The sequence below is a fragment of the Schistocerca cancellata genome, chromosome 1 (genome assembly GCF_023864275.1).
Source record: "Schistocerca cancellata isolate TAMUIC-IGC-003103 chromosome 1, iqSchCanc2.1, whole genome shotgun sequence".
NCBI lineage: Eukaryota > Metazoa > Arthropoda > Insecta > Orthoptera > Acrididae > Schistocerca > Schistocerca cancellata.
Window position 1 is genome coordinate 277,019,683 of NC_064626.1, and position 12,300 is coordinate 277,031,982.

Here is a 12,300-nt window from a genome sequence, read left to right on the forward strand (position 1 = left end):
ACGGCACAGGATCCAGCGGCAGAGAGTTGAAACATGGCCGTTCTCGAGGTCCTCTCCCATCTCTGTCGAGGTGGGGGAAGCACCTTGCTATCGTATTGGTCAGCCACATTTCAGGCGCTCAAAGCTCTGGTAAATTTTTCTCTTTGGTCCCACCAAAGGTGGCCAAAGGATCGACTCAAAGATGATCATATATTCACATTCACTATCTGTGGTTAGCAGACGACCATACATTCATTCATTTCAAAAGATCTCACCAAACTGGATGTAGGGATTTATTTTGTGGGAGTGCACATATGATAAATTAAATAAATAAATTGTCATTCTTTCCTACACTGGTATCCGGCTTCGCTGTATTAATAGAAATTGAGTTATTTTACAAAAAAAATGTGTTGTTCTGACAAAAATAATGAGGTATGTTGTACCTATTTTCAATGTCGGCGGTACTGTACCCTTTCAACATATGCTAGTGCACTGATCTTCACCTCCAAACAGTTCTGAGCCTGAGTTGTCTTGTCAGTGTTAATGACAGGAGTAGTGTGTATTGATAATGAGTAGAAAAATCAGTGTACTATGAGTCTGCTTCCCGTGTTTGCAGCGGTGTGCGTGACTCCGTGTCTCAACAGCGGAACCTGTGTCAAGCCGGAGCGCTGCTCTTGTCCTCCGGGCTTCACTGGGCACCACTGCGAGCACTGTAAGTACGATGCACAACGCCCCCACACACTTAATGCGCTCATACCACACGACACATATCTTCAGCGTTCAACACACTGATACAGTCAGAGACCTGCTTGTGGGCAAGTGCGGATACAGCGTTCGTTTCTGGAGGGAAAAGGTGTGGATGATGTTACAGTTCGTTCATCTCTTTGGGTGATTTTTAAATTATGTTTCACCATCTGCATCTCCGTTTTGGGAGCGAGTGATAGGAGTAGCGGACGAGGGTAAGTCTACAGCTCTCCAGATTTTCTCTTTTTCTTTTTGTTCAATACATAGGCTACTTCCACTGTAGATTCTCCATTTCCACGAGCATATCTCATACTACCTACAAATACAAGGTGTCGCAGGAGAAATGGTCAATATTCCGGGAGTTCTTCGTCTTCGATGCTGTAAAACAACTCTCTTCTACTGAAAGCAGTTTGCTTTCCATATTCTGGGAGGTGACAGTATGCCCCAAAACAAGAACAAAATGTCTAGCAAACATGGGCTCTAAAGTGCATACCTTAAGAACTATGTGCACCTGTTCATCTTCGGTACCTTTTCATCTCTTCTACTGAAGAAGTGCGCATACACCTTAAGGTATGCATTGGTTCAAATGGCTCTGAGCACTATGGGACTTAACATCCGTGGTCATTAGTCCCCTAGAACTTAGAACTCCTTAAACCTAAATAACCTAAGGACATCACACACATCCATACCCGAGGCAGGATTCGAACCTGCGACCGGAGCCGTCACGCGGTTCCAGACTGAAGCGCCTAGACCGCACGGCCACACCGACCGGCAAGGTATGCATTTTAGAGTCCATGTTTACTAGACAATTTTTTTCTTGTTTTGGTCCACACTACCTCCTCATAAAATATGGAAAAGAAAGAGCTTGCAATAGAAGAGGTTTCATAGTATTGAAGATCAGGTGGCCATAGCTCTTAAGGTACGCATTTTGGAGCCCAAGCTTACTTCACTTTTTTTGCTTCGAAGAATAGTTCCTGTTATATCCCTGAACGCTGACCAATCCTCCCGGGACACCGTTATAATTTGCTGCCAAGCGAGCCTGGGATTCTATTATTAACAACAAAATCAATGAAATAAATAAATGTTTTAAGATAATAATTAATCCTAATTTTTTGCGTCGTTTTTGCATAACTTCCAAGAAAAGTCTCTCCCCACCGCTCCATAGCCAAGGTCACTAACCCACGTCTGCACGGTGGTGATCAAATCGGTGGTAAGCCGGTTCGAATCCTTCTAGCGGACGCAGTTTCCACTGCCAATATTTCGCAAGCAAGTGGAGGAAGGTGATGGTGTAAAGTTTGTGATCATCAGTCTCTGCGCTAATATTCTGGATTAAATTCCAGACCTCTCTGCAGATTGAGGACATGTGTCACTGTTGATTGTGGGGATATTAAGCTTGGCAGCCATTGTGGTGCTATTCGAGAGGACTATACTAGTCTTACCGTACCTATTAGTGTTGTATTGTGAAACCGTCGAATGGTGTTCACATGTCAATTGCACGTTAGTTGGATACTCCGTATTCGGCGACTATTTACTATTTGCACGATATACGAGAGAGACTCGTCAGAGCACGTGCTTCGATAAGTGCCGATGTGATAAGGAATACCACTCAATCCATGATAAGAAGATTGCAGCACTGCACTGATACCAATGGTCATCACTTCGAACACCTTCTTTAAATGGACGTTCATGCCACCTTCGTTCGCCTTCAAAGATCTTACTGTGTTACACATCGTTGGATTCGTCTAGATAGCCGCTATCAGAAAATAAGTACCAAACTATGGCATTCCCTATAAAAAACAAAGTTGACCTTAATATCTCTGAAGCGAGTCCACCTAGCAACAAAAAACCAACGTCATATTATGACTCCCCTTACCCCTCGCAGCTTTTGTCCCAGAAACATTTCAGCGCCTGTCGAACTTTCGGAGTTATTCTTAGTGGCAACAGTTAGTGACTCACCCTGTATACACGCATCCATTACACTCACCTACACTCTCCAAATACACATACGACACACGTCTGACAATCCGCAAGGAAGGAGACCATTGTGCGCGGAGGAGGAGCACCCTTTTCGACAGGCAGCTGAACCCACTCCGTAGGATTTTCCAGCCAACAACACCATACGAAATTTACATTTTTACTTCCAATGAAAATGCAGTTCAGAAAAGTATTGGATGTTTCGAAAAAATGCATGCGATTTCGCAAGCCTGTATTTTCTACACGAATAAAGATAAAAATTTGGGGCGAGTTTTAACTTCCGCGTCGAAATTAAAAGTCTACCTTGGCGCTGGTTATAAGTTGCTGGTTCTCGTGGTTGCCGCTAGGGGTCTCCCTGAGCGCCTAGCTCGGTGCGGCTAGCTCGGTCGCTGCCTCTTTCGTTCATCACCAAATGTGTGCAAATCGAGTCAGCGATAATACAGCAACATAAAAGGTGGTACTGCGTCATTGACGTCAGTAAGACGGAGTACTACCGCACTGCAGCAATGCTTTTTAAGAGGACACTAGACCGAATGATCAGTATTCTTTAGCACCATCACTTTTCGCTAGGTAGGAGGGTGGAGAAGTGGTCCTTCTTTCTATGATTTCTTTCTACCGCAAACATATTTTTAGTATTTTAAGATATTGTCAAAATAAAAGTATAGTCAAAATACGTAATTCTTTCTATTGTGCTTTTAAATTTCTCCTTATGATTGTTTTAATCCATTTATTGGGATTCAAGTGAGAAGTAACCGTTCCTTATGCGTATAATTTTTCTCTAGTTTCCAGCTGCATCAAAGGCTGAAGCGCCATGAGCTTTTGACCAAGTGCTCCATGATCACTCTCAAGTGGAATGACTGCTGAAGGCATGCTGGTGCGACCTTATCCGCTGTAGTTGCTGGGTATGAATCACTTATAAAAATGGTTCAAATGGCTCTGAGCACTATGGGACTTAACATCTATGGTCATCAGTCCCCTAGAACTTAGAACTACTTAAACCTAACTAACCTAAGGACAGCACACAACACCCAGTCATCACGAGGCAGAGAAAATCCCTGACCCCGCCGGGAATCGAACCCGGGAACCCGGGCGTGGGAAGCGAGAACGCTACCGCACGACCACGAGCTGCGGACGAATCACTTATACTTCGACATATCAGTATACAGGTTGGTCAGAAACAGTCTGAAAAGCTTGTAAGGAGGTTGCAGGCTAGGTTGTGCTGATAAATAACTGTTAAGAAAAAAATCCGATACCTTGCGCTGTTACCGAGTTAATTAGCATTGAAGTTAGCCAATCAGGCCGTTGCGCGTGCAAATTCAAGCGGCTCGTCAGATACAATTATCGTCAGTTGTTCTCATAGCGCACATCGGGGGTTATCAATCTTCTAGCATTCGCGAACCAATTTTCAATCGTAATTTTCATCGCCCCCTACCCTCCTCTTGATCGCACATATATGTTGCTCTCTGTCTTATAGGTAACGCGCTAAAATTTAAGGATTACCTCACGGGAGTGCGGAGTGCAGAAGGGAAGCAGCGTTTTCGATGTCTTTGGAAGACTTTCCTCTGGAAGCCAATCCCTAGGGAGTCACTGACAATCACAAAACTTGTTTTTAATTTATTATTCAAATTTTAATTATTAAATTCATTGTGCAGTACTGATACAGTTCTGTTTACAAGTGACTGAATCACTGTAAATGAAATTTTATTTCTTATTGTATTAGAATGTATGTTGCTTTGCTTTCCTTTCGGGTAAGTAACTAGTTTTTTATCTCATTTTTTTTCTATTTAATAAGCTCTCGCCCTTATTAGTCTTATGAAGCCCCCTTACCGGGGGGGGGGGGGTGTAGCCCCTGCCCCTGCCCCTGCCCCTGTCCCTGCCCCTGCCCCTGCCCCTGCCCCTGCCCCTGCCCCTCAAAAGATTGAGAATCGGTGGCGTAGACGATAGCGCATGAGACTGCTCAGCCTTTGCCTCGGATTCGATTCTTACTAGCGTCCATCTCCAATTTTTGCATACATTCTCTTATTCAGTTTTAGGAAACCAAACGCAGAAACCGTTGGGCAACACCGTCTCTGGTGGTCCGCTTGAATTTGCGGCATGATTGGCTAACTTCAGTGTTAATTAACTCGGAAACGGCGCAGCGCATCGATTTTTTTGTTAGCCATTATTTCTCAGCAAAAACTACCCCGAAATATCCTTACAAGCTTTTCAGAGTGTTTCTCACCACCCTGTATGTGCATACGTTCACTCCACATTCGATGCGTCCGTTTCCTCCTCGCTATCGCTGGATCGCACAGCACGATGAGTTGCAAGCCGCAACCTGTATTAACCTAGTCGTCTCAAATGACGAATGTAGTCCTACGAAGTTGCTATCTCATTTAAATCGTACGACGAGCTTGGCTCGCAAATGTGCGCTTCACTATATGAATGCATGTAGTTTAACTTGTAGCTCATAGATGGCTTTTAAATGTATTCTAAAACGAAGCATATCCCATGTGTGTCACGTGGTAGTTGATCTTAGTAAACGACCAGCCTGCGAATAGAGTAGTTCGTAGGAGGGATTAGAGGAGGAAGTGGAGGATATAGTGTTTAACGTACCGTCGAAACGAGGTCATTAGAAACGGAGCGAAATTTCGGACTAGTGTAGGATGTGGAAGGAAATCGGCCGTTCCCTTTCAAAGGAATCATCCCGCATTTGACTGAAGTAATTTAGGGACATCACGGTAAACCAAAATCAGGATGGTGAACACGGGTTTGAACCATCGTCCTCCCGAACGCGAGTTCAGTGTACTGACTACTGCGCCACCTTGCTCGTTAGGAAGGATTAAGAGAAGCTTGTGAAGGTTTCTTCAGCAGTGATAATGAAGTAAGTGATTTGTCTCAGCGAGAGCCAACTCTATGAGAGGGAAGGCAAAAACGCTGGTTCATTTCCTATGCACATTCCCCCCATGAGAGGCAAAAAAAGTGACGAAATGCGTGCGTGCTACGTGCTACGCAAGAGGAAAAAGAGGCAAAAGCGATGGCCAAATAAAAAAAACTTTGGTATTGCTCAAAATTCAGAAGATTGTTTCGAAGTCTACCATACCCATCAGTCATACTAGCTGATATCTGTTAAACCTGATTTCATAGCAACCAGTAGAATACTTAAATACCATGCATTCAGGTTAAGGGGGCGTTGTCAATGATTTTTATATCGGTAGCTTTCTTAATTACACAGTGCCAGAGGCCGTTAGTGCAAGCTCCGAAATTTGATCTGATGGCCGTTTTCTAGAGCGTGCTCACCTAAAGCTGATTTTTCGGGGTAGCATAGCCTCTTGCTCCTTCCCATATTGTTTTACAGTGCGCACTGTTTGTCCGACGTACGACTGGTCACACTCCCGAGACATCTCGTAGATCAAAGGTGTTCTGACACCTGCCGCATCTTTGACTGCTCTCAGTAATATCCGGATTTTTGACGGAGGATTATAGATCGATTTGATTTTGCGTCTTTTCGGCAGATGCGGCATAGCTCACAGACGTCGAATTATAGCTCAGTGATCACGAGGTGCATCGAACGCCGTCCACTTATACCCACATATGGTGATACCGTGAGCACTAGTGACGTCATCGCTGGCAGCTACAGTATATAAGGTCGTACCAACAGCCCATCAGCAGACATTCCGATCGATAACGGCGAGGGAGTACTTGGTCGAAAGCTCGTGGCATTTTGACCATTTGACGCGCCTGGAAGCCAGAGAATATTTCATTCGATGTTACAGATGCGAGACACTGCATTATTACATTTCTGATTGTAAAGAGACATGGAAATCTGCCAATAATGACATTAGACAGGAAGTCAATTAGCAGACTGCAGAGTCAATAGGGAACAAATTGTGGTGGCATACTTGGTGACGGTACGTGAGTACGCTATGCTTCTTGTTTTCAGCCGTGTGCTCGCCTTCGTGTCTCAACGGTGGCTCCTGCGTCAAGCCGAACCTGTGTACCTGCCCTCCTGGCTTCACGGGCCACCGCTGTGAGACCAGTAAGTACAAGCCTACTCTGTCTGCACTGCCAACTACGTTACTGGCCGCTAAAAAGTCAGTACCATGAAGACGGCACCTGACAAATATAATACTGACATGAAGTTTACTACGTACTTCGACATGCAAATGATTAGGATTTCATTCCAATCACACAGATTAGCCAGGAGTAACGACGTCATTCTGTGTATAAAGGAAGATCATACAGCGGGTTTCTCATTAACGAGTCGCATTTTAATGCAGATTTTTTTGTGAGAAGATTTTTTTTTTTTTCCTTTATTGAGTTTCGATTCCCCCTAAAGGGGGCGGGCTGGCAGCAGCTTATTACGCCGCTCTTCAGCCTACAGAATTTGTTTTAAAAAGATGAAGATAATAAAAAATAATAACAGTTGGCGATAAAATCGGTGACTTAAAGGTAAAAATGGCAGAAAATTCTGGAGCGTTTTTGTTTTTTTTTTGTGAGAAGATGGCCTTATGCCTCATATAAGGAGGAGAAACGTCTATCAGCATGTGTCGTAATTCAACAGCGTCGGGATCGTAATCTATCTACTGCTACTTATTGTTCCTTGATATGGTTACTCTTGGTTGTCCGGATCCCACGACCTTAACGTAAATATACAGGGTCGTCCATTGATCGTGACCGGGCCAAATATCTCACGAAATAAGGGTCAAACGAAAAAACTACAAAGAACGAAACTTGTCTAGCTTGAAGGGGGAAACCAGATGGCGCTATGGTTGGCCCGCTAGATGGCGCTGCCATAGGTCAAACGGATATCAACTGCATATTCGTGTAGTACGTAAAGAACTGTGAATGCTTTAGTTGGACCACTTTTTTCGCTTTGTTATAGATGGCGCTGTAATAGTCACAAATACACTCCTGGAAATTGAAATAAGAACACCGTGAATTCATTGTCCCAGGAAGGGGAAACTTTATTGACACATTCCTGGGGTCAGATACATCACATGATCACACTGACAGAACCACAGGCACATAGACACAGGCAACAGAGCATGCACAATGTCGGCACTAGTACAGTGTATATCCACCTTTCGCAGCAATGCAGGCTGCTATTCTCCCATGGAGACGATCGTAGAGATGCTGGATGTAGTCCTGTGGAACGGCTTGCCATGCCATTTCCACCTGGCGCCTCAGTTGGACCAGCGTTCGTGCTGGACGTGCAGACCGCGTGAGACGACGCTTCATCCAGTCCCAAACATGCTCAATGGGGGACAGATCCAGAGATCTTGCTGGCCAGGGTAGCTGACTTGCACCTTCTAGAGCACGTTGGGTGACACGGGATACATGCGGACGTGCATTGTCCTGTTGGAACAGCAAGTTCCCTTGCCGGTCTAGGAATGGTAGAACGATGGGTTTGATGATGGTTTGGATGTACCGTGCACTATTCAGTGTCCCCTCGACGATCACCAGTGGTGTACGGCCAGTGTAGGAGATCGCTCCCCACACCATGATGCCGGGTGTTGGCCCTGTGTGCCTCGGTCGTATGCAGTCCTGATTGTGGCGCTCTCCTGCACGGCGCCAAACACGCATACGACCATCATTGGCACCAAGGCAGAAGCGACTCTCATCGCTGAAGACGACACGTCTCCATTCGTCCCTCCATTCACGCCTGTCGCGACACCACTGGAGGCGGGCTGCACGATGTTGGGGCGTGAGCGGAAGACGGCCTAACGGTGTGCGGGACCGTAGCCCAGCTTCATGGAGACGGTTGCGAATGGTCCTCGCCGATACCCCAGGAGCAACAGTGTCCCTAATTTGCTAAGTGGCGGTGCGGTCCCCTACGGCACTGCGTAGGATCCTACGGTCTTGGCGTGCATCCGTGCGTCGCTGCGGTCCGGTCCTAGGTCGACGGGCACGTGCACCTTCCGCCGACCACTGGCGACAACATCGATGTACTGTGAAGACCTCACGCCCCACGTGTTGAGCAATTCGGCGGTACGTCCACCCGGCCTCCCGCATGCCCACTATACGCCCTCGCTCAAAGTCCGTCAACTGCACATACGGTTCACGTCCACGCTGTCGCGGCATGCTACCAGTGTTAAAGACTGCGATGGAGCTCCGTATGCCACGGCAAACTGGCTGACACTGACGGCGGCGGTGCACAAATGCTGCGCAGCTAGCGCCATTCGACGGCCAACACCGCGGTTCCTGGTGTGTCCGCTGTGCCGTGCGTGTGATCATTGCTTGTACAGCCCTCTCGCAGTGTCCGGAGCAAGTATGGTGGGTCTGACACACCGGTGTCAATGTGTTCTTTTTTCCATTTCCAGGAGTGTATATGGGTCACAATTTTAGAAGAACAGTTTGTAACAGGTAGGTTTTTTAAATTAAAATACAGAACGTAGGTACGGTTGAACATTTCATTTCGGTTGTTCCAATGTGATACATGTACCTTTGTGAACTTATCATTTCTGAGAACGCATGCTGTTACAGCGTGATTACCTGTAAATACGACATTAATGCAATAAATGCTCAACCTCAGTGCATTTGGCAATACGTGTAACGACGTTCCTCTCAACAGCGAGAAGTTCGCCTTCCGTAATGTTTGCACATGCATTGACAATGCGCTGACGCATGTTGTCAGGCGTTGCCGGTGGATCACGATAGCGAATATCCTTCAACTTTCCCCACAAAAAGAAATCAGGGGACGTCAGATCCGGTGAACGTGCGGGCCATGGTATGCTTCGACGACCAATCCACCTGTCATGAAATATGCTATTCAGTACCGATTCAACCGCACGCGAGCTATGTGCCGGACATCCATCATGTTGGAAGTACATCGCCATTCTGTCATTCAGTGAAACATCTTGTAGTAACATCGGTAGAACATTACGTAGGAAATCAGCATACATTGCACCATTTAGATTGCCATCGATAAAATGGGGGCCAATTATCCTTCCTCCTATAATGCCGCAACATACATTAACACGCCAAGGTCGCTGATGTTCCACTTGTCGCATCCGTCATGGATTTTCAGTTGCCCAATATTGCATGTTATGCCGGTTTACGTTACCGCTGTTGTTGAATGACGCTTCGTCGCTAAATAGAACGCGTGCAAAAAATCTGTCATCCTCCCGTAATTTCTCTTGTGCCCAGTGGCAGAACTGTACAAGGCGTTCAAAGTCGTCGCCATGCAATTCCTGGTGCATTGAAATATGGTACTGGTGCAATCGATGTTGATGTAGCATTCTCAACACCGACGTTTTTGAGATTCCCGATTCTCGCGCAATTTGTCTGCTACTGATGTGCGGATTAGCCACGACAGCAGCTAAAACACCTACTTGGGCATCATCATTTGTTGCAGGTCGTGGTTGACGTTTCACATGTGGCTGAACACTTCCTGCCGGCCCGAGTGGCCGAGCAGTTCTAGGCGCTACAGTCTGGAACCGCGCGACCGCTACGGTCGCAGGTTCGAATCCTGCCTCGGGCATGGATGTGTGTGCTGTCCTTAGGTTAGTTAGGTTTAAGTAGTTCTAAGTTCTAGGGGACTGATGACCTTAGAAGTTAAGTCCCATAGTGCTCAGAGCCATTTGAACCATTTGAACACTTCCTGTTTCCTTAAACAACGTAACTACTCGGCGAACGGTCCGGACACTTGGATGATGTCGTCTAGGATACCCAGCAGCATACATAGCACACGCCTGTTGGGCTTGATCGCAATGGCCATACATCAACAAGATATCGACCTTTTCCGCAATTGGTAAACGGTCTATTGTAACACGGATAATGTATCACGAAGCAAATACTGTCCGCACTGCGGAATGTTACGTGATACCACGTACTTATACGTTTGTGACTATTACAGCGCCATCTATCACAAAGCGAAAAATGTGGTCCAACTAAAACATTCATATTTCTTTACGTACTACACGAATATGTACTAAAAATGGGTGTTCCTATTTTTTTAAAAACGCAGCTGATATCCGTTTGACCTATCGCAACGCCAACTAGCGGGACAACCATAGCGCCATCTGGTTTCCCCCTTCAAGCTAGACGAGTTTCGTTTTTTGTAGTTTTTTTCGTTTGATGCTTATTTCGTGAGATATTTGGACCGGTCACTATCAATGGACCACCCTGTATAATCGAAGGGTTCAGATTTCCTTCAAACCAACTATACTCCCCAATGATATTTCTTCCTATGAACACGCCAGCCCCACCTATGTGTATAGCAAAGTTTTAAAATCCATCCTCTCCTAACACATCCACAAACACTTGAACCCGCATCTACCCTCCCTGTCAGCCAGTATGGCTTCTGTCCCAACTTATCTAGGAGATGGGATTTGAAACCTACTCCTCCCGAAAACGAGTATCTTAACCGTGTGGCATCGCACTCGGTGACGGAAATGGGAATGAAACTCGGAACGTAATCTGCACCTTCCGAATAGTACCAATGAAATATTTATCGTAGACATCCTACGGATGGTGCATCATACTCTAGTCATCAGTTGTATCAAATCCAAATTACACGAATTATAATATAATAATTATTTACAGCAGTATTTCACTGAACATGCTAATGTGGTTTGAAGGGGGAGGGGGGGGGGGGAGGGGGGTGACTCAGGAAAGTCATGTTATCAAAACTGGTGTCAGAGACAGCGATTCCTGTGACATTATTCTGAATGTCTTGTCCTAAAATTTTGCTTTGAGCAAATCTTTGGAGAACCATCTCGTGAAGGTAACGTCTCCGACCTCCTAACAACAAGCAGACTTGAATCAGTTACGCAGAGGAAGGTATCAGTGATCGTAAGTATGTGACAGCAAGTATGACTTCGGGTTTTAAAAAGTATGTTAAGAAAGGTAGAAAGATATTTCTGCTTAACCAGAGTAACAGACCACAACCTGCAGAGTATCTGAGTTGTCAGCATCAAATAATCAGTGACTAGAACGAAGATGTGAACCACAAATGGAAAAAATGGAAAACCGTCGTTCAGTACGTCTTAGACAAGTATATTCCGAGCAAGAACTCAAGGGATGCGAAAGACCCACAGTAGTTTAACGGTCGTGTCAGAAAACTGCTACGTAAACAAAGAGAGCTTCATCACAAATTCAAGAAATTTCAAAACGTAACTGACAAACAGAAGCTGAACGAAGCGAAAAAAGCAATGAGAGAAGCTTTCAATGACTCTGAAAGTAAAATTTTGTCAACCGATTTGAGTAAAAGCCCTAGGAGGTTTGGCCTTACGTAAAATCAATAATCGGTTCACTCAGTGAACATACTGCCACCGAGCAGGAAGATAACGGAGAAAAGGCCGTAAAACTGAATTCGGTCTTCCGAAATTGTTTAAGCGCGCGGAAGATCGTAGCACGGTCTCTCCTCTCAATAATAGCACGAACGTCGAAGTGGCAGATATTAAGGTAACCGATAGCGGAATACAAAAAAAACTACAATCGCTTATTAGTGGAAAGGCATCAAGACCAACGCTTCCCTGCGGATAGAACTCAACACTTCGGCCTTAGCGGAAATAAAAGGACAGATGTGAAGGTAATTTCCGGAATACCGCTAGGTGTGTTAGGACCATTATTGTTGTAATAATGATAAATGATCTAGTAGAAGGCGTCGGAAGCTCTTTA

The 12,300-nt window shown here is 45.5% G+C and overlaps 1 protein-coding gene across 1 annotated transcript in view; it reads left to right on the top strand.

Moving 5' to 3' along the window:
* Nucleotides 1–12,300, top strand: part of LOC126169846 (epidermal growth factor-like protein 8) — a 175,254-nt gene that overhangs the window by 94,854 nt on the left and 68,100 nt on the right. The window contains exons 4-5 of the mRNA XM_049920680.1: nt 596–691; nt 6,620–6,715. Coding sequence (XP_049776637.1) covers nt 596–691; nt 6,620–6,715 — 192 coding nt within the window. The remainder of the gene's footprint in view (nt 1–595; nt 692–6,619; nt 6,716–12,300) is intronic.